The 22,162-nt window shown below is 42.0% G+C and overlaps 1 protein-coding gene and 1 long non-coding RNA gene across 3 annotated transcripts; both read left to right on the forward strand.

Moving 5' to 3' along the window:
- The first annotated feature begins 230 nt into the window (after positions 1–230).
- On the forward strand, positions 231–21,391 carry BPNT2 (3'(2'), 5'-bisphosphate nucleotidase 2). The gene is made up of 5 exons (XM_083826591.1): positions 231–743; positions 13,305–13,464; positions 14,409–14,504; positions 16,154–16,315; positions 17,654–21,391. Exons 1-5 carry the CDS (start codon positions 363–365, stop codon positions 17,929–17,931), a joined length of 1,077 nt encoding a protein of 358 aa, XP_083682717.1. The 5' UTR covers positions 231–362; the 3' UTR covers positions 17,932–21,391.
- LOC310895352 lies at positions 762–11,960 on the forward strand. Of its 2 annotated transcripts, none has more exons than XR_014580629.1 (2): positions 762–4,059; positions 4,971–11,960. It is a non-coding gene; the product is annotated as an uncharacterized lncRNA (long non-coding RNA). The 2 variants fall into 2 exon arrangements; XR_014580630.1 differs by having other exon boundaries at positions 762–4,029.
- Positions 21,392–22,162: the final 771 nt, after the last annotated feature.

A 22,162-nucleotide genomic window follows, 5' to 3' on the forward strand; every position in this document is an offset into this window, starting at 1 on the left:
TAACACTTAAATAAATAAATACAAAAAGCACACGGGGCGGCAGAGAAAAGCCATAGTGCGCTCCCCTCACAGGCTCGCCGCAGGCCCCCTGCCTGCCAGCGGGATCACGCCTCCGGGCGGGGAGCGCCCACCGGGGCCCACCTGCGGGTCCCATCCCGGCTCTGCCCGCTCCCCCCCGGTCCCCCCCGTCCCTTCGGGCCATGCTCAGTGCGCTCGGCGGCGCCCCGCCTCCGCCTGACCCGGATACAGACGGGCGCCGCCTGCCCGCCGCGGTGCGGAGCCGGCCGGCCCCGCCGAGCGCAGGGAGCGGAGCCATGGGGCCGCGCTGAGCGCCCGCCGCCCGCCCGCCCTCAGCCCCGGCCATGGCGCCCATGGGGATCCGCCTGTCGCCGCTCGGCATGGCCGTGTTCTGCCTGCTGGGGCTCGGCGTCCTCTACCACCTCTACTCCGGCTTCCTGGCCGGCCGCTTCGCCTTCTTCATGCTGAGCGAGCCGGCGGCCGGCGGGGCCGAGCCCCCCCGCGGCTCCGCCGCCGCCGTGGACCTGCGGGAGCTGCTGGCCGTGTCCGTGCTGGCCGCCGTGCGGGGCGGCGAGGAGGTGAAGCGGGTCCGCGAGGGCAACGTCCTCAACGAGAAGGCGAAGGGGAAGACGCGGGAGGGAGCCGAGGAGAAGCTGACGAGCGGAGACCTCCTGTCCAACCGCAGGATGTACCACCTGCTGCAGGCCGCCTTCCCCGGCGTGCAGGTGGGCGACCCGCCGCCCGCCCCTGCCCCGGCGCGGGCACGGTCGTGTTTCGGGTGCCTGGCTGGGGATGGGGAATGTTACCGTGATACCCCCCCCCCCCCCTTTTTTTTTTCCCCCCTTCCTTCCTTCCTGCTGGTTTTGTGGCGGTGCCACCTCAGCGCTCGCCCCGCTGCGGGTGGTGGGTTGCAGAGGGGTGGTGGGGCAGCGCGGGGGGGCTCAGGTGGTGCCCAAGTCTCGGGGGGCAAAAAACCACTCCTCTTTCTGCTCCAGTATAATATAGTAGTGCCACCTCAGCATGTGTTTGGGACGCCCAGGTGTGCATGTGCTGTTAACTTATCTTCCTAATTACCCTTCCCACCAGGCGTCCTTCCCACTATGTTATAGAGCCAGAAGTGGGGAGAGCATATAGAGAAGTTGAGGAGCGTAGTGCTGCGATACCTGCAGCTCTTTTTGGCTCTTTGGGCGAGCAGGTAAGCCAACAGCTGTGCCACGACACAGATCGCTGCCCACGTGTGCAAAATGGATTCGCTTTCCCTGCAGAGGGGTATGGCCCTCTCTGCCCTTGTTCACCTCCAAAACTTGGGTCTAATATTTCAAATTGCCCCCAAACCAGAAGCAGACTTAGGGGCTTTTTTATTTTTTTTCTGCTTTGTTTCTACTTTTCTTTTAGTAAATGGGAACTTTTTTTCAGTCTTTTAATGTTAAATCCCTTAACTTGTTATTGATATTTGAAATTGATGGCAGACTTCGAGTTTGAAGGGTGCTGATTGCATGCCTTTCCCAGACAGGTTGAGAGAAAAAGGAAAATAGTTAAGTTTACTTAAGCAGAGTCACTATTTAATCAGTTTTCAGTGACTTTTTGGAAGTTCATTAGGGTGTGGTTGTGTTTTTTAAAGTATCATAGAGACCACATTGAGTATGTAATCTAAAAGAAACACCAGACTGATCGGTATTGGAAATAAACCTTATAAGTACTTAGCCTTTTTCTGCGAAAAGATTATAAAGGTTATATTTCAAAGATTGCTGGCTTTTCTGTCAATGGCAAGCCACCTTCAGAAGCTCTACATTAAAAAATGAAAAAGTATTGTTCCTGTTTCTATTTTGCTATTCAGCGCCCTCGTGGAGCTTGGCGTTATGGTATAGCTGTATGGCTGCTTGAAATTACACGTTTTCACCCTTCTGCAGAAGGAGGGGCTTCATTCCTTTAGGTATAAGGGTTCTCTGTGTTACTTGAGAAGGTTGGGGATTTGTTTGGCAATACTGAACTGAACTGCCTGCTCCATGTCTGTGGTTGCCTGCACGATCCCTGCTCGGGTGAGGGTCTGATGTGGGTCTGTTCCTCTCAGGGGCATTAAGTTTGACTATCTTTTTAAAAACTTTGGACTCCTTTTGATTTTCCAAGGAGCTGGCTTGTGCTGCTAGTCTTCAGAAAGTATTATCTATTTGTAAAGCACGGATATGTTCAGAAACACAATATGAAATCAGAAATGCGAGTGTGTGCATGCATAGAGCCTGATAAAATTCAGGCATATGCCTTTCTTCCCACCCCCGTGCCCTGCCCCATTAGACTGAAGGAGCGTGAACATTGAGGAGAACGAGGAAGAGTCTGTCTGAGAAACCTTTCAAATGATTTAAAGTTGCTAAATCTGACAGGTCAGCTGTGGGATGTTTAGCAGCACATGATCTGAGTAATAGCACCTTATCTCATGAGGCAAGTACGAAACATCCACCAAACTGTATGTGCTGATAACCCACACTGTCTTGTAGCCTGTAGCATGCTGAAGGTGTGTTCAAAGGTATTTGTCCAAACAACCAAAAAAACCCTTTGTGTTTTACTCTATACATGTTGTAGTATACACTTTCAGGTGTGAAGACAAGGTTGTCTCAATATGTAAATCCATCATATGAACCTTTAGCGTGACCTGCCTAAAACTGCTGCTATTTCACACAGCAGACCTACAGTTTGAGTTGGTATGAATATGAGGATTGTATGGGATTTCCCAAGGCACCTTTCATGTTGAAGCAATAAAAGACTGCGGTAGATGTCATACTTTATAACTGCAGCCTTATCTCCGAGTACAGAGGGACACTCCAGCATAAAAAAAAAACATTGCTGAAGTCAAATAAAAGCTCTCTTTTCTTCTTGCTAGAGATGCTACTGCTCACAAAAGAACGGATAAACAAAAACTGAAAGAATGCAAAGAATTCTGAGGGTAAACTTAAGCAAAATTTTTATTTACTCGCACCATGGAAGCCTTGAGCCTAACGGGTATCTCAGCATTTAAGCTGGTGCCAAATTCTGGCTTTCCAGTGTTTAAAAATAACTAGGGGGAGAAGTCATTTGACTGAAATAAACTGAATTCAATGAGCAGTCTTGGATATCTTGCATTGTCCTGCTTGGCATAGCAAAAAACACATGCAGTCTGTCAGAAGCAGATCCTCTCCAAAGGCTTGATTATTAGGAGGAGATAGGAAGGGTTTGGCTTCTTTTTCTTCTAGAAGCTGAAATAAATCTGGGAGGATTCTCACAATCCTTACAGTTGTGGTTTATAAAAAAGCGTTCAAATTTTGAGGGGAAGAAGAGGAAAAAATATTGAAAAAGACAAAAGCAAAACATTTTGCAGAGCTGTTGTCTCTATGGAGGAACAGAAACTCTGCAGCATATGTTACCTGTTATGTTTCGTATAAATGGATGTGTTTGCATCAGTTTATAAGCAAGGCTTTCTACAGCAAGGTTAGATGATATAGAAGAGTGGCAGATCAATTTGGTTTTATGACTGCATAGTAAATTGAATGGTACCAAGGACTGTCATTATACCCATCAGAAACAAGTGTGAGGAAGGGGCAAATCAGTTCTTTCTAACTCAGGTATTACCCAGTGTTGTCTCAGGACAGTCAAGATCCAGCAGTGGATATTTGCATGCATCTCCTATGAAACAGGTTTGTGCAGTTGATTTTAAAATACACTTGAAATATATGCAGTGGTTTCTTTTGATAAAGTCATCCACTGCAGTTACAGTTACAGGCTTGAGGTGTTTCCTGCTCCTGCACTACAATGTTGTCCTCTGCTGTTGTGCTGAGAACAAGTTGGGGGTCTGATCCAGCTAAAATTACCTCTTCTGCTTTTTCTTTTTTTTTTTTTTTAAAGTATCTATTTTGGGTTACTTCACTGCTTTCTTGTTTGTTTCTCCATGCAGGCCCATCTACTCCTTGCTCTAGCATAGTGGTGGTGCAATGAGAAGGGCTGGAGCAGGAATCCGGTGAAGGGATTGAGGTGATGCTCAAGGTAGCCCTGCTGCTGGGTGGAGAGAGTCAGGTGGGAAGGCTGTGTTTCCAAATCCGGTTAGAGACTGGCCAGAAACGTGATTAAGTTCTGTCCAGAAGAGCTCTGGGTTTGAAGAATTGGTCTCATGGTGCAGGAACTTGAGTTGCGTTGCCTGCTAAAAGAGCTTCTCTGAGTGCCACGCATCGGGGTCTTCCTTTCTGACAATGTTCCTTGCCCTGGGCTTGGTATCTGAACGCATGTAAGGTAGGAAATGTAAAACAAAAAAAGATTTAGGAATACCCTGGTTCACTTCATGCTGCAGCAATACCTGCGTCAGTACATCTGCAGGAGTGACTGGCGAGGGAGGTGCATACTCCTTAAAAACGACCTTTGGTCAAAGTCCCTCTGTGCTCAGGCTGTGGAAGAGCCGGTTTTAAAGTGGCACAAACAGTTGTGCTGTTTTGCTTCTGCACTATGCTATCCCGATTTTCATAGATTCAGTTTTATTGACTCAAATGAATTTACCACATTCTCTCGCTTTTCCAACAGTTTGTGCACATTTTTGACCAGCACGTTGATGCACGTTCTATAGTTGTGCCAGCTATATGTCTTGTTTTCTAGTGTAAATACTAAGCAGAGAAACATTCTTCCTTTCTTTCTGGTTTATTATGACTGCGATGGAAATCAAGTTTTCTCTGTCCCAGCCTTTTTCTTCAAGCATCTTCAAACAGTCTTGGCACTGCCTGGAACCTGGCTGGTTCTTCTATCTCTTTCCCAGTTAAGACAGATGATAAATAACTCATTTCAAGTTTGTGCATGATAATGCTGAAATTGGGCATCAGTGTTTGAAATGGAAATTTAAGAATATGTCATTTTTACTTTTAATGAGTTGTTCCCCTAAATTAATTCAATTTCTTGAAGATGAATGTCTCTAAGCATTCTTTTTTTTTTTTTTTTTCCAGCTACCAGAAATATTTTCCAGGTTTAAACCTGCTGTTTGCAGATTTTTGGCCGCAGTGTCAACTATCGTAGTTACAAAACTGGAATTTCATCTGAGATTGCAAGCCGCATCTGATACCGATTCAGTGGGAGGAGATAGATATGTTAAAGAACTAGGTTTCAAAAACAAAACTCATGCTGCTTAAACTTCAGAAGGATTTCAGTGCTCTGCAAAATAAACACAGTCATTTGTCTCTTCATGTTGGAAGAAAGGCGTACTTAGTTCTTGGGGCTTTTAACAAAATTAACATTCTTTTGACCCTCGTGATCTTAGCAACTGCCAACAGGTTCATAAGTAAAGCAAGAACTGTGAATGTTAATCTGAAATTCATCAATAGGTGTTGTCTGGGCATACGCCTTCAAACATGGCTTTTAATTGATGGTAGTTGACTTTTGCAGGCTCTGTACCTAAACTGAAATGAAAGGCCGTAACTTTATGGCAATGGTTTCTGCGATTATCTTTCCAGGTATAGCTACCAGTAGTGTCGGGAGACCCGAATTCTGTGCTGCTGCAGCCGCTCGCAGGCAGTGAGAACTTCGCAGCCCCGTTGTGTTGACATGCTTCTCCTCCTCTCTTACCTGGCTGGTATCTGAAGCTGAGAAGTGGCAGGGTGACCCTTGCCACAAGCCAGACGTTCCTTTTTTTTTTTTTTTTCCAGCTTGCATCCGTACAGAACTGTAACTGCAAATCTTGCCATCTATCGAAACAATCTGTGAACTAATGAGCGAGTGGCTTTATTACTTCTGGTTTTACGTTTTAGTTGTTCAAAAAAATTACTGTTGGAAATTGTGTGGCTTCTGTGATCCATGCAGTTTCCTCTGTTGCCTTTCTGTTATTTTTACCAACTTTACCAATTTCTATTCATCATAAGTCGGAAGAAGCAGATCTGTCATCCGATACGTCTTTATCTGTTAGTTGCACTCTGCTTCCTGCTGGCTTAATGACCACAGCCATGTAATGAGTTCCCATAAGCATTAACCGAGCTTTTTGACACTTAGGCTAGTCCATATTTGTTCTTGTGCACCTTGTCATCTTATTCGTGAGTCAAACCACTTTTTTCGTTAAAATTATTGAAGGTGTAGTTGACAGTAGAGGAAAGTTCAAAACTTTTTCCTGTCTAGACTTCTGAGTCTTTAAAAATGCCTGCCTCCTTTGTCTGTGTCATGGCATTATTATAGAAGTATTTGTTGTCTTCCTTTCAAATGAGAGCCAACATGTGGCTGGCACTTTATGCCTTTTACTATTTTACATATTTGTGTACGTTACACATTTATATAAAAATATATTTTTATAAAAATTTATATTTTTTTGTTACCTTTTAACAAGCAATCTATTTGGAGAACCATGTCGTTCAGCAAAGTTCTCTGTCTCCTTTTGTGGTGAAATGTACCCTTATAAACTCAAGCGTAATCTTTCTGAAAGGCATGAAGAAGTTCACATGTAAAAGCTGTTTTTCCTTTCTGGTATATTGTGGTAAATTAAAGGAGAGAAGGAACCCTTTCAATAGGAAGCAGCCTGATTTTAGAGTGTCAATTTTATTGAATAAAACGGGATTTTTTGACTGTGCTGGCAAGGCTAATATTCTAACTGTTTGAAGCTTAAAAGTATCTTAAGTATGTGAGCTTTTGATTTCACTCGTGACCTAACAAACCTGGCTGAACACTAGCTGGCAGCCTGGAAAGGTGAAGAAGAAAGTGGTATTTTGATATCCAAGTTTGCTTTCTTTTCAGTGTCAAGTAGTAACAGAAGCTTTCAGGAAGCAGTCTTCATTTATGGTGGAAATTGCTACTCACCACCTCCAAATTCAAAAGATTGAAGGGAAGGATTGCAAGTGGTCATTGCTGCCCATGAGCTAAGTCTTGGTGTGAATGTGATTGCTACCTTCTACAGCAGATTCTGGAGCCTTGTTTCTTAACCAGTCTAAGTAGACATCGGTACTTTACTCCCTTACTAGGAATATGGTGCTTTGTCTGCTTCCTGCGCTCCTGGAGAGCGCTCTCCTATCGTGCTGCTGCAGAAGGTACCTTTGGGTATCCCGCCTTGTTGAGTGGGTGGCCACTTTCAGAGGTTTCGGCATCTGATCAGTTCATGCAGTTTGCATATATACATATATACGTATATAGCATATATACAGGTGCTGCAAGGAGATGAGGCAGTTTTCCCTCCAGTATATTTTGAGGGAAAAGTCAGAAGCTGAGCAAATGAGGGTGAAATGGACTGGCCATCAGCGCAGCGGGTGTGAGCACCCGTCGTTCTTCGGAGCAGAGCGATAGCGGCGCTGAGAGAGAAGAGGCGTGAGGCTGCGCAGGGGTTTGCTTGGTGTGCAGGGGCAATCCCGAAGGCTGCTGGTGGAACTGCTTTCCCCTGGGTGGCAGCTCCTCTGAAGCATGGACAGGTAACAGCAAATCGTGTTCAATCCCATGCAGCCACACAGCAGCAGGTCAGTGAGCCTTGCGAGGTGTATGGTTATGGGTGTCCTCTTGCTGGCTGGTTCCTGGAGGGCATACCTCCAGGTGTCCACAGTAGACATCTGGAGTTAGCCAGGAAGAAGGTGTCAGAATGACTGTTGCGGGGTTATTGCTAGCAAATATTTTTGTTTACTGATTTACTTTCATCTCTCTGCTCCGTTCCTCTATCTCCTATCACTTGAATACAAATAGCAAAGCTTGAAGCCTGGGTGTGTACAACGCATATGTTGTGTAACGACTGATGAAGTGGCTGTGTCTGTTACACAGTTATTAAAATGTCTATTAGTATTTTTACTGATGTTCCCATGTGCTGTTTTGCCTGGGCGTCTAGGCTTTTCATTTTCATGGTCCCATTCAAATCAATGGACTTACCCATTGAGTTGATCTCTGTCCTCGAAATGTAGTACCTACCCTTGTATTCATATTCTGATTAGTGAGTATTGTCTTTTGTTGTTACCTGAACTGTTTTGTTTACCTTGAGTAGCTCAAGTAGCTACTTTCCCTTTTATAATACAGGTGGGATAGTACTTGTGTTCTGGTTTTGTTTTCTATTCTAATAAAAAAGCAGCGAGATTTGGATTTGAGAGGATTCAATTAACAGATGGGGATACTAACACTTTCAGGAGTAAACATATATGCTACCTCATCTCTTTATCAAGAGATTGGATTATTTTTGTAGATAACAAGTATGTCGTATTTGGATGGATAAGGATGCAGGGAAGGAGGAAGAGTAATTGAAATAAAATCCCACATGCTTTCTAAGAGAAGCATTGCGTTTTCAGGTATTTACTTTTAAAAAGAAAAGAGCTGTGTATCTTAAAAATCTTCAATGTATTTGAATAGAAACTTCGATTTAACTTCTTCAGTGTAGATTTTCAGTTTAATTTCTCTTTGACGGGCGAGTTCAGAGGCAGAACTACTTCCGTGCCCTGCCCTTTCAGACCGTGCAGCCTGAGGTTGGTCACCTCGCCCCAGGCATGCAGCTGGTATTGAGGTTTCCTGGGTGGTGTGTGGCCACGGAGCCCCTGTGAAGAGCTGGTGGGGAGTAGCCCCACACAGGACAGTGAACCCCTGTGAGCTTCCCTAGTCTGTATGTAGATAGGACTGCTGGCTGCTTGCCCAGAGCGTTGAATTCATCCGCACTGCTCTGTAGCATGCTGTGGAGTTGTCTGCCTTCCTCCTGAGCAAGCAGACCCAGGTTTCCCTCTCCAGCATGCAGGAAGATAGTGCCTTCTGTGCAGTAGATTAGCTTCCTCAGGCTTCGGAATGCTTCTGTATTTTGGAAGGCACACCTCGGTCTGATCCAGGCATTGCTGTTGAACTTCTGGCTCCTGAGACCAGCACACCTCACTCGTAACAGGATGCCTAAACGTTTCTGACCCATTTTTAGGAGATTCTGCACCGGCAAAAACCAGCCAGATTGCCTAATTCATGAAGTAACTTTTTTGTTGACATTTCAGCAGTAGTCTGTTCGCTGATCTACATATGTTGTTTTAAATCTCTGTGTCTGATGTGGCTCTTCTTTGGGAGGAGGGCTTTCCCTTCAAACATAATTGGGGAAGATTATTGAAACTGTTAAGCTCTGTGTCAGTGGGCAGCACGCAGAACTTCCCAAGACTGGCTCTTACTGCTTGCAGCAATTAGGTGGCTGACTCCCGATAGCTCTTTATTTTTGTCTTCTGCTTGCTGCCTCAAATTCTTGCGTGATGGGTTCTATTTAAATCTGACTCTTAGGAGTAGGGGTATTGGGTTTGTATGGCAAAGTTTTGGTAGTGGGGGGGTTGCAGGGGTGGCCTCCATGAGAAAAGTCCAGAAGCTGCTCCATGTTTGATAAGGGCCAGTTTCAGCTGGTTCCAAAGGGACCCGCTGCTGGCTAGACCTGAGCCAATAAGCGAGGTTGTTTGCACCTCTGTGAGAGCAGAGTTAAGGAAGGGAAAAAACCTGCTGTGCCATGGCAGCTGGGAGAGCAAGGAGTGAGAACCAGCCCTGCGGGCATAAAGATCAGTGCAGCAGGAGGGCAGGAGGTGCTCCAGGCACGCAGCAGCAGTTCCCCTGCGGGCTGTGGAGAGGCCCCTGGTGGAGCAGGCTGTCCCCCTGCAGCCCACGGGTCCCACACGGAGCAGATCTCCACGCTGCAGCCCCCCCGTGGAGGAGCCCCCGGTGGAGCAGGTGGATGTGGCCTGGAGGAGGCTGCGGCCCATGGAGAGCCCCCGCAGGAGCAGGCCCCGGGCCGGAGCTGCAGCCCGTGGAGAGGAGCCCACGCAGGAGCAGGGGGTCTGGGGGGAGCTGCCGCCCGTGGGGGACCCGTGCTGGAGCAGTTTGCTCCTGGGGGATGGATGGACCCCGTGGTACGGAGCCATGTGGGAGCAGTTGTTGAAGAGCTGCTGCCTGTGGGCAGCCCCCCCAGGCTCAGTTCGGGAAGGACGGCATCCCGTGGGAGGGACCCCACGGGGAGCAGGGGCAGAGAGGGGCCGTGAGGGAGCGGTGGAGATGAAGCGACAGGGACTGACTGCAGCCCCCATTCCCCATTCTCCTGAGCTGCTCGGGGGGAGGAGGTAGAAGAAGATGATGGATGGGAGTGGACAGAAGGTGTCCTTAGGGTTTTTGTTCGTTTGTTTTTCTCACTGCTGTAGCTTGTTAGTAATAGGTAATAAATTTTATTAATCACTCTATGCTGAATTTATTTTGGCCGTGACAATGACTGTTGAGTGATCTCCCTGTCGTTATCTCAACCCTTGAGCCCTTTCCATCGTATTTTCTGCTCCTTTCCATTAGAGGAGGGGAAGTGAGAGAGATTGTGGTGGAGCTTGGCTGCCCAGCTGGGTAAAGCCACCACCGTCGGCAAAGTTATCTGTGTGATGGCAAGTGTACAGACTTGCAGCCTTATAATTATGTACAGTACCACAGCAGTTTGACTGAGAGTATGTTGCTGGAAAGACTTTGAAAAAAACATTTGGCATTGTGGTGGTCTATTTACCATAGCTACTCTTGATTTCTGAGTGAAGACTTGACAATATAGTCAACATGTCTGTATCACTTCAGAAAATACTAAAACGTAAGGTCACGGCCTTTGGAGGCTTCCAACAAATGAGAATGATATGGAGGAACTGAAAATCAAGCAGTAAGGTATGCCATCATCTTGACACAAAGATTTGTTTTATTGTTATATTCTAATTCATTAGAAATAAATGAAGAGAAGTTCCCAGCTTTAAGGGCTGGTGATCCTCTATAAGGCAACCATGTCGTACAAAGCCTGTAATGTAGGTTCCTAACAATATATTAAAAAAATCTAGTAACCATGTGGGGGAATGGCTGTGAATTTCTACTTAACCTATGACTGATACTCAGCTAAGGCTACAGAGTAAATGGTAATATGAATGGGAGAACTAGTGGCCCACAGAGGAAGAGACCAGCAAATGGAGCTAGTATCATGGGATCTCTGCAACCACATTGCTATCTTTTTTTCCTCCTCTTTTTTTTTTTTCCTGGTAGATTATTTATGGCTGTTGAGAGAGACCGCTAACTAGCAGTATAAATGCTGCAACGTCATGGCCACAATTACAAAATTTGAACGGGTAGAAAGTCTTTGAAAACAATGCCTTTCAGATACTTTGAGCCTTTTCATTTTACTGTAATGTTACAACAGGTTTAACAAGAGATATTTTTTTTCCTTCTTAGGATTGATTCCAACCCTCTTAATTTCTTGGAGACAACCTTAATTCTGTTGAGGATTTTTTATTTTTTTAATGTGACTTCTTATGGTGGTACTTGATTTGCCATGGTGGAACTTGAACTGCCAGGAGCTTGTGTTGAGCTTGCCAAGTCTGTGGAACCACTCATCTTGATTTTGAAGGACCATTACCCCCAGGGGAGAAAACAATTATCAGGTTGATTGTACAATGACGGATGTTTAATTTGTAAATGTCATGGCAACTTCAAGGGCTCTGTTTGGCATGCAGTGCTTCAAATACTGGTTTTACATGAAAAGACAGCTATGGCGTATGGCTGGAGTTGCTGCAGTTCTTCTTGCTTCTCTTTTTTAATTCTCTTGGACAAGGTGGCCCTTAACCCTTTGCTAATAATCTGTTATAGTTGAGGTGTGATGTCTTTTCTTGTCATGATGTGAATTAAGTAAAAATCCTGCTGATACAAAGTCCGTTACATTCAAACATAATCTGATTGTTTCTTTATTTTTCTTACTTTTCAATGTCACTTGCCTACAACATCTATAATAAGTTATTTTAGTCATAGCATGTTTATCTGCTCTAGGAGTCAGACATCTGTATCTAAGCTAATAGTCTAGACTCTGTCTGCAGTAAGTAAGGGGGAATAGGTGGTTGTAGGTGTGTAGACACTTTGCATCCCATACATGCCTGTCATTTTGCCTTGACTGGACATCAGAACTAGTCAATACAGGATCCCTTTAGAGTTATGCTAGATTAAACCCACCTTTAAAATTAGCAAGAGTAAAAAAAAAACAAAACCTTATGTTTATAATTTCCAAAATGTCCTAAAAGTTCAGTGTGCTTGCAGCCTAAAAAGCCAGCTGTATCCTGGGCTACATCAAAAGAAGGATGGCCAGCAGGGTGAGGGAGGTGATTGTGCCCCTCTGCTCTGCTCTCGTGAGACCCCACCTGGAGAGTTGCGTTCAGCTCTGGGGCCCCAGCACAAGAAGGTTGTGGGGCTGTTAGAGCAGGTCCAGAGGAGGGCCACAAAGATGATCAGAGGGCTGGAGCACCTCTCCTATGAAGACAGGCTGATTGGGGATGCTCAGCCTGGAGAAGAGAAGGCTTTGGGGAGACCTTGTAGCAGCCTTTCAACATATAAAGGGTGCTTATAAGAAAGACAAAGGAAGACTTTTTACTAGGGCATGTAGTAGTAAGACAAGGGGTAATGGTTTTAAACTAAAAGAGTGTAGATTTAGATCAGATAGAAGGAATAAAACTTCTGCGATTAGAGTGTTTAGGTACTGGCACAGGTTTCCAAGTTAAAGCTGTGGATGTCCTGTCCCTGGCAGTGTTCAGAGCTTGGTTGGACAGGGCTTTCAGCAGCCTGATCTGGTGAAAGATGTCCCTGCCCATGAGCGCTTTCATTCTGTGATTCTATGAAATACTCTGATCAATAAGAAAAATCATGAAGCTAGGCAACAAGTGACAGTGAGGTTAAATATGACATTTGACTGCTGTTTTTAAATGTTCCTTGTGGGACACCTAAAGACAGATAAGAAACATTATTAACTTGTTTAAAAAATAACATACATCTGACAGTTGTGTAAAGGTTACATCCAGGTGAGTTGCTTAAATTGCTAGTCATAACTCAATTTCGGAAGCAGGAATGCAACCTAGAATTCTTACTCCCTGAAGTCATACCACAGTCTGCAAAATATTTATTGCTAAAGTGTCTGTGCATTTGAATCTGCATTTACTGATCTAGGTGTGATATTTGATCCCAACTATAGCTCCACACTGTACAAGTGTCCAGAATTGAACGTTCTGTTTGTAGTCTTTGAAGCAACTGCATTGAAATTCTGGTTAAAAAATGCAATTCCTACAATGAGATTGTTCCGTAGAAAGAGTTGCAGACAGAGAAATGGTGTCCAGCTGTGGTGTAGTTCACAGCAAAACTTTGAATTCTGTTTTTTCATTGTTTGGTGTATGCTGTTGGTAGCTTTTCACTTCCTAAAAAATGTTCGTTCCTAAAACAGTTCATGCTGGTTTAGCTTGAGGTCAAGGGAGAAAGAAAATGCATGAACACACCTGTAATTTTCCCAGTTCCACAGCTGCTGCATATGATAAACTAATGTGCCTACCTTTGTTGTCTTATCATAGATAAACTCTGAAGAACGTGTTGATACAGCTGATCAGGAGACAGTCTCTTGGGATCGCAGTATACCTGAAGAGATAAAACAAAAAATACAACCGAAAGAGGTTCCAGCAGAAAGTGTTACTGTCTGGATCGATCCATTAGATGCTACACAAGAATACACAGGTAGCTGATTCTTGTTGACAAATCATGTGTGTAATTCTGATGTCTGCCTTTTATACTGGAGACAAAATAGTAAGTATTTAAAGTGGCATCTCTTGTTCAAGTGTGCTATATTACAGCTAGTGGGTATAATTGAACAAATTGTATAATGAAATATCAATAGCTGTCAGACTGTAGCATTTACTTTTATGTGTGCCAACTCTGATAGCTTTGGTATTCCTTCTAACTAATTGCTAAAATAAATGGTAACTGTTGTATATGGATTCTGTTGGAATTGCACATTTCTTTATTTCAATTATTACTGTGGCAACACTAAATATCTCTTTTTTTCTTGTTTCTTTCTGTAAAGGGAAGGATAAATTAAAATATTAATCTTAACTTGGGATAAAAAGATTTCTGTTACAGTTTTAAAAAATACATAATTGAGTCTCCCTCTTCTTCGTGTGTTTTAAGATGTTGAATAAGCAGCTTAGGGCAACGCAACTAAAATTCTAGCTGATAAATACTGCAGAACAAACACAACTAGATAGGGATTTTTTTGTGAATATTTCATTGATACCATCACCTTTTCAGGTGAATGTTCTTCAGTGTTTGAATTTTTCAGCTTTGAACCAATAGACGATAGGGTAAAGGGCATGAAAGGGAGAATTTAAGGACACAGATTTCCATGAATGTACATCTTGTAGGAGAAACAATTGTTAGCATTAACTCTGGTAGGAGTATGGGTACATCTGCTGAACAAGAAAAGTTTCTGGAAAGCTCGAAAGCCTTCAAAATCTTTTGATAACTGCAAGGTTATTTGAAGATACAACAAAGTTACATAATTGTAAGAGTTAGAAAGTAGGCTAGTCTTCAAAGAGCAATGTTTCTGTAATGTTAGGTCTGCTTTCTTTTTTTGTCCTTAACATCTTTCTGTGAACCTGCTTCCTCTCTCATTTTGCCCACAGAGGATCTTCGGCAGTATGTCACAACGATGGTTTGTGTGGCTGTAAATGGTAAACCAGTAATAGGAGTGATACATAAGCCGTTCTCAGCATATACAGGTACCTTTATGCCTTCATGTATATCTGACTTCTTCAATCATAGTGTTAATTAAAATGTAATGTTTGAGAGAATGTCTGTAGATACAAACGAGGAAAATAGTACCAGGGTGCAAAAGAACACTGCTGCAGACCTCAGAATTAGAGCCGTCAATGTGTTCTGTGCTGTAAAACCACAAAGGAAAATGCTGCCTGTGTTTAACATAAAAACTAATGCCTTTAAAACAAACAAAGTAACTGAAAATATGCTTAACAATTAAGCTCCATTCATTAGGAGCACTTAGAGCAAACCAAAGAAAGTGAAGCCTATGTATACTGATTGCTCTTACGTGTGCTGTTAGTCTTTAGTCTACTTGGTTCATGCAGCATCAGAACTTGGATCCATAAAATTACAGCTAGGAACTGGTGTTTATTCAATGGGGATATGGCAAATGGCAACTATTTGTATGTATCAGACAAGACTAACATAGCCTTACTGAATATCTGACATGCTTTTAACGCACAACCCTGGCCTAATTAAATTTTTAGTACTAATGATGTATCAGTGAGAATGGCTAAAAGTTTGGCACTCGGTGTGTGTACTTCTGAATGTTTCAAGGTAGTTTTAGTGTTCACATCTTCTATACTATACATTTAAAACAAGAATTTCTCTTCTTGTTTTTCCCTTAGGCAATACTGACCTCTAGAGTTGTAAAATTATGCAGTAATTCTGGCACAGAAACTAAGACTATATTTCAGTGCCGTTTTTCAGCACCATAATTTTGAGAACTTAACTCCTTTAACAGCAGTAAAATGTGACATGTTCAGACATGGCATTAGATGAAATGCAATTAATTCTGTCATTCCATGTGAAGAGTATTCATTTTCCAAGCTGGAAGTACCAATATGTTGTGATTAGGGTTGTTCCTAGTAGTACCACACCAATATACAGCAATAAAAGGCAGTTACTATTGTTAATACACATAGCTCAGTCTGTTGCCATACAATCTGGCCCTCTACTGAGATAAAATTGCTGGTTAGCCTGCTAAGTAAATGTCAAATTAGTGGTTAGGGGATGCCAACTTCCAACCTTGGCTTTGAACCTCACGATGAAGCAAGTGGGAGGCTGCGTATTCTAAATCCAGTGCTCCAAAACACACTATCAGATATTTTCACTTCCTTCTTCATTATTATTCTTCTGAGAAAAAGACTTAAGGTAACACTTATGCTCCTCCATTTTCTCCTTTGAAGGGCAGGGGGACTTTTTGTTTTTATGAAAGTGTTGTTTGAAGAAATATTGGATTGGTCTGATGCAGAGTCATTTTCTTAACTTTAGTGGCTTTCCAATTGCGAGTTTTAAATATTACTTGGGATTTTTCATTCTTATTCTGACTTTGGAATTATGTCACAGGCATTTTCAGGCATGAAGTAATGTCATACACACTTAGATTTGTGCATGTGTGGGGAGGAGCTGTTTCTTTTTCCCCTGTGCTCCTGTGCACACATGGACACGTGCCTGTTCCTTGGGTCAGCCCTAACTTTCACTGTTATGGAGGGAAATGCAGTTAGAGAGAGGGATCACTTTCATTTTTTCAGGTAGGTATCCTTTTATCTCTACAAAAGGCAGTCTCTGTTAAGTGTAAAGCTTAGCAGAATTTGTTTTTCTTTTCTAGCCTGGGCAATGGTGGATGGTGGGTCAAATGTAAAAGCTCGTTCCTCCTACAATGAGAAAACCCCAAGGATTATTGTATCCCGCTCCCACGCAGGAAAAGTGGAGCAGGTTGCACGACAGACTTTTGGAAATAAGACTGTGATAATCCCCGCTGGTGGAGCAGGTTTGGTTCTTTAAACATCCTATCCATTTTAGTGCTTTCAAATGATCTAATGGGATAGCTGTTACTAGATGGAGTGGTACAACTGTGACATCCCCTCTTTCTCCTCTTACCTTCTGTTCTTCATGTTCCCAAAAGCAAGCACTAGGCAATAGGGACACAGTTTCTCCTGAATGTAGACATGTAAATGCAAACCTCATTCAAGTTTTAGGCTATTCACAAGTTAATATGTGAATCTAATCCTGGATGAGCAATGTTACTTTGGTCCCATTGAACACACTGATGTGCGTTCAATGAAGATACTGATTCCTGTGTGTAAGGAAGAGGGATGTGTGTGACCAAAAAAAGAATCACGGAAGATAAACAGTTTGTTCTTAATTAACTAGTAGTACATTAATTAAATAATATTTTAAGAAAAAGCCATTGAAGATTGGTACTATTTCTTGCATCTATGTCAAAATACAAAAATATTGTCACTGAAGTCCACTGTTACCTGTCCCATATTCAGTCCAAAGAGGTTTTAGTTATGTTTTGTTTGATTATGCAATATTCTCTTGTATTTTACTGGCAGAATGCAAATATGTGAGACACCAGTGTGAAGCAATAGCTGTTTGTAAGTCTCACAAAAGCCATGCAGTACTCAGATTTTACAGAAATGTATCTTTCTTTGTCTTTAATGTGAAAAGCTAGAGAAGGTTATCTTGCACAGGTTCTTGATAATGAATCTAAATGAATTTTCTTTTGGTAGAGGAGATGAAAATGTAACTGATTATATTAGATCTTTTCCTGGTCTTGACTGTATGAGAAGAAAAAGATATAGCTTAACAAAACAAGAATATTGGTTGAACAGTTGAAAAATAGAAGAAAAAATCCATAAAATAAAGAATGCTGTTTGGAGCAGTGACTTTGTACTGCATAATGTATGATGGAAGAAAATGGCCCTGAGCTAAGTTGTTGTAATAGACTGGTGTATGCATCTTCTATTGTAATAAAAAGACAGAAAGATGGTAGGCTTCAGCATAATGTAGAGATTGAGAAATAAGTAAGTGAACGTAACAGCAAAACTATGTTCAAGTTTATAGACTCATCTAGAGACTCGTTAAAAGAACAAGACTTTGTAAGACATTGGTAATGGCCGTCTAAAAAGAATCTTGGGGGTCTGTTTTTGTTTTGTTTTATGGGTCAGATGGCAGGCAGGTTATTGGTGCTTCCACCATTATACTGGACTGGCATGATACAGTTCATGACATCACTTTCCTGTAGCTTGCATGTGTAGATTTATCCTTTGTGATGGAATTGGGAAACTTGGTTTAACTTTCTTATTCCAACCAATTCTTGTAGGTTATAAAGTGCTGGCCCTCCTTGACGTAGCTGAAAAGAATCAAGAAGAAGCTGATGTGTATATCCATGTCACCTATATTAAGAAGTGGGACATCTGTGCTGGAAATGCGGTGTTGAGAGCATTGGGTGGCCATATGACTACCCTGACTGGTGAAGAAATCAGTTACACTGGCTCAGATGGCAATGAGGGGGGACTTATAGCCAGTATCAACATGAACCATAGAGCACTGATTGAAAAACTTCCAGATCTGGAAGAAACGTCACACAAACTTGACTGATGGAGAAATCCAAGTCATGCTTTTGTAAGCCTCCAGATGCTCTGACTGAAGAAGCAAGTGTGAATACCTGCTGGGAAAGATGCGCAGCAAAGCAGTTTGGTGTGGGTTTGGGGACTGCATTTGCATTGGGTTTCTTCAGTGGTGGTATTTAAAAAAAAATAAAAATAAAAACAACAACACAGTAATAATAATCAGAAGTAGGAAGGGCACTGACTGCCTCACACCTCAGTTTCCATGTCTTTTTTTGACTGTTTTCATTCAGTTCTTATATTCAAGGTGCATATACAATATATATTTGTGAACATAGGTGAATTAAAGAAAGATCCAAATTGTTTCATAAAATAACCTCAGTAGTTCTCAGAGGAATTTCTTGAAATCTTTTACATCTTACTGTAGTTTTAGCAATTCTGTAATGAATTAGGTAGAAACAAAGATTGATTTATATAGGCATTTGATAACTAAAAAAATCAGGAGGAAAGACGGCCCTGTGTTCTGTATCCCCTCAACAGAATTCACAAGAAGGTTGACACACATTTATATACGGCAACAGTTTATCTTGGACAGAGTGGCACTCTTTCTGCTTTTTAAGAGGAAACAAAAATGTTCTGTACTATTTTGACTTTTTTTTTCCTGAAGATGTAAACCAGTTTAATTCAGATGAGTTGTGAATATCAGTGTTTTATTAATCAGTGTAATTATTTCCATATACCTTTTTAAAAGAAGGCAATGTTTCCTTGTATAGTTTTTAACAGTTAATTCTTGTCCTTGATGATTTCTCCGTACAGTGTTGAAGATGCATGCTAGATCTTCCTCTAATGTAGGACTTGTTCATCATTTGGCATTTGTACTTATAGAAGCAACCTCTTCAGTACCTGTTTGTTTTGGTTTTCCTCATCGGATAGAGTCATATGAAAGGAGTTTGACGGAAATAGTAAGTTGATTGGTTGTTTCCATTTACAACCTGAAATATAAACTAGCATTTTTTTCTAAAACCCCAGAACTAACTTTCTGTTTTCTTAGGTTAAGGGGCGTTCTTTTCTGCAGAAAGCTCTTGAGTTATCCCAAATAGCTTGTGGTTACTCGATTCATGGAAATTTACACATACATAGAGCATTTCTCTTAAATTGAATCTGTTAAAGCAAGTTTGAAGAACAAGTGGCCCTTCAAGTACACCAGAGTCCACAAAACCTTACTGAAAAATGCTCTTTGTCAGTCCACTTTACATAGAACAGAACATGGGCCCTTTGATACCAAATGACAAATTGTTGTACCTCTAAAATAGTTAGACTTCTATCTGCAGAAGCATAACCACCTGTGTTGTTGTTCTTTGTGCCCCTCTGAAGGGATTTCAGAAAGTTAAAACATACCTGTTATTTTAATTATCAGTAGATAAGCTTCCCACCTCTTCTTGATTCTTCAAATATTTGTTTGAAATTTATTCAGTAGGAACATAGGCTATTTAAAATAAATTATTTTTTTCATTTTAACTTCTTTCATCATACTGTTCTCATTAAAAAGAGGTTTTCTTCCTTATGTTAAATGTTAATAGTGGAGAATGTCAAAATACCTCTTTTAATGCTCTTCTATCTCATGCTCACATTTCCAAAAGACCTCCTCAGATGTTGCATAATTACTGATACAGATTTTAATTTCGTAAACTTACTGGCAAAGTAGACTGAAGCTTAGTCCTACTAGCCTTTGGTACGGGTAAGCTTTTTTTTTTTCCATTTTTTTTCCCAACATTGATACAATTGCTGCTATTTGAGAATACCTTCTACACATGTAGATAATATACAAAACAACTTAACTTCCCTTTTTAAGTTTAATGACCTGCTATATGGTATGACAAATAAGTGAATGTAGCCTTTAAAAGAGGGGCTGACCTATTTTTAAAAATTTGTTGAGCTTCCAAACCTCAGCAAATAACAAAAAACCAGATATTTATCAAGGCTTTACTAATATTTTGCAAGAAGACTGCAGCTTTTTTTTTTCTTATAATTATTTTCCCTTCAGTCTGATACAAGTGGCTTAAAGCCTAATAAAAAAGCATCTCTGCTGTTTAGTAGTTAAAGAACATGGATTAAAATATAAGCATGAGAAATAGCCATAGCTGGCTATTAAAACTTGTGTGTCACAGAGCTTGGCTGCACAATGTTTAAATAGACGGTTAAAGTCTCTGGGAGGTGGCTGGTTTCAATTCAAGTTGAAAGCATGTTTAAACTTACCTTGTGAAAATGTGACTGCTTTTATTTTGGTTGCAGTTCAATCACTTCCTGCATAAGCTGTGATCAGACTTAGATTCTGCATGAGAAATGAAAAATGAGATAATGTTACGTACACCAAAAGGGCTTACTGGGATTTTCATTGAAGGTACACGGCAGTAAACAAAAATGTTTGCCTAAATTATGAAGGTAAAGATGTTTGGAAGATAAAGAAAGGTACAAAGAAGAGCCCTAGGTTTCCTTTTCTTGTTACCATATGCTGGCTAAAATACTAGTTTTTCATTAGGACGACATATGCTTATTCCGACCTGTTTATATCCTAAATCGCTTTGCTGCATTGGATCACAGTGTTTGATACCTTTCTGCTTCGGGCCCCTTTTTGACCCAATCTCATGTTTTGTGGCAATGAAGGGAAGGTGAGGGGGAGGCGCTTCTGGCGCAGCCTGAGCTCTGGCAGCTGCCCCCCAGCTGGGCCCTGCGGTGCTGCTTGCAGCTCCCAGCCTGGCTGACAGGTGCTGCTGCAGGGAGTGCGGTCAGGCCCCGGTCAGTATCGATTTCTAATATAAATGCAACTCTTGCACAGACCAGCAGGTGTTCAGAAGTGCTTGCTTAGTGCACGTGTGCCAGTGCACTTTGATATTTCTGTGCACAGTATTGACAACCCATGCATCTTATTTCTTTGACCATGTCTACACTCCATTCTAAAACATTTTGCCGCTCTGGCTCGAATGCTTGTTTGGTTTCACCACTGTGGATGCGAGAGAAGCTTATTCTCCGAGCGGTAGGAGGTCAGGCTGTAACAATGTCTCGCTGCCTGGCGAGGGCATTGTTCTGCACCTGCTAGCATTTTCCACATAAAACTGATGTAGCATTTTTAGGGATGCTACTTAAAACAATTGCACAGCATAGGTGGGTCCTACAAAAGTGTCTTTTTTTAAAAAAATTTAATTAAAAAACTTAGTGGTAACATTTGAGGCCCAATCAAGGGAAGTAAGAGAATATATTGTGTTAGCATTGGTTTTCAGATGGTGGCTTTTTTTTCTTTGGGTGGATATTATGATTATGGTAACTGTCACTGAAATCACTCTAAAGCGGTGTGTATTTTCTCTTCGTCATTCTGCTAAAAAGAGTGGATGGTAACATAGATGATACCTAGTACTGTACCAAAAGTCCTGACTTGCATTCATTGAATGTTTTATAAATACATGGACACAGAAATAAAAGGGTTGAATATTGTACTCAACTGGTATTGAGTTTAACCTATTTGCCAGACTTTTACAGGTAGATTTATGGAAGCACTGTTTGTTCTGAACTATAAAGCACATAATAGTAATGAAAATACGAGCAGAGATGATGAATGAACCATGTAGATGGAGCTAAGAAATCACCTAGTGATGTTGTTTCATATATTTGCTTTTACCTTACGGTCATTAAGAATAGGCTAATTGACTTCAGGTGTGGGAAGAGATGTATGTTTTTTGGAAATGGCCAGTTATTGGAGATCAGATATGAAGAGGAGTCAGCACTGTAGTTCATATCTGCTTTTGTTGTTTATAAACAAATGTATCCTGACATCTTTGTAGCATCTTCTTATCTGTTGGAGTCGCACAGCAATGGTGCAATGCTGTTGTAACCTGGTTTAACCATATAAAACAAGCGCCCTGCATCCCCAGAGCAGTGCAGTGAGGAGGGACTGACCTGCGCTGGGCCCCGTCTGGGTTATGTTTCCCTAGATGTGGCTGTGCTGGAGAAATTGTAACAGAGAAGACTTATTTTCCGTTTCTGGCTTTAAATTGCCTTGCTGGTTTCATTTCCCTTTCAGAGGTTAGATAATCATACAGTTGAAATTTACCCACAGATAAATGCCTGTGATTGTAGGCTCTGGCAGGATGAGGGGGAAGGTGCCTCTAACACAGGGGAAGACTGAACGGCTTCCTTTCAAGCCGGTCAGACCAAGCCTTATTTCAGGGCTCTGTTGTACAGACTGAGGTCCACTGACAAAATTATGA

The sequence above is a fragment of the Anser anser genome (genome assembly GCF_964211835.1).
Source record: "Anser anser genome assembly, chromosome: 2".
NCBI classification, from domain to species: Eukaryota; Metazoa; Chordata; class Aves; order Anseriformes; family Anatidae; genus Anser; species Anser anser.

What these genes read in the sequence shown, in the direction of transcription:
- BPNT2 (XM_083826591.1), top strand. Translation starts at nt 363, where the DNA reads ATGGCGCCCATGGGGATCCGCCTGTCGCCGCTCGGCATGGCCGTGTTC. An exon ending in CCGCCTTCCCCGGCGTGCAG is followed by an intron (nt 744 to 13,304) that starts GTGGGCGACCCG and finishes GTCTTATCATAG; the next exon opens with ATAAACTCTGAAGAACGTGT. An exon ending in GCCGTTCTCAGCATATACAG is followed by an intron (nt 14,505 to 16,153) that starts GTACCTTTATGC and finishes TTTCTTTTCTAG; the next exon opens with CCTGGGCAATGGTGGATGGT.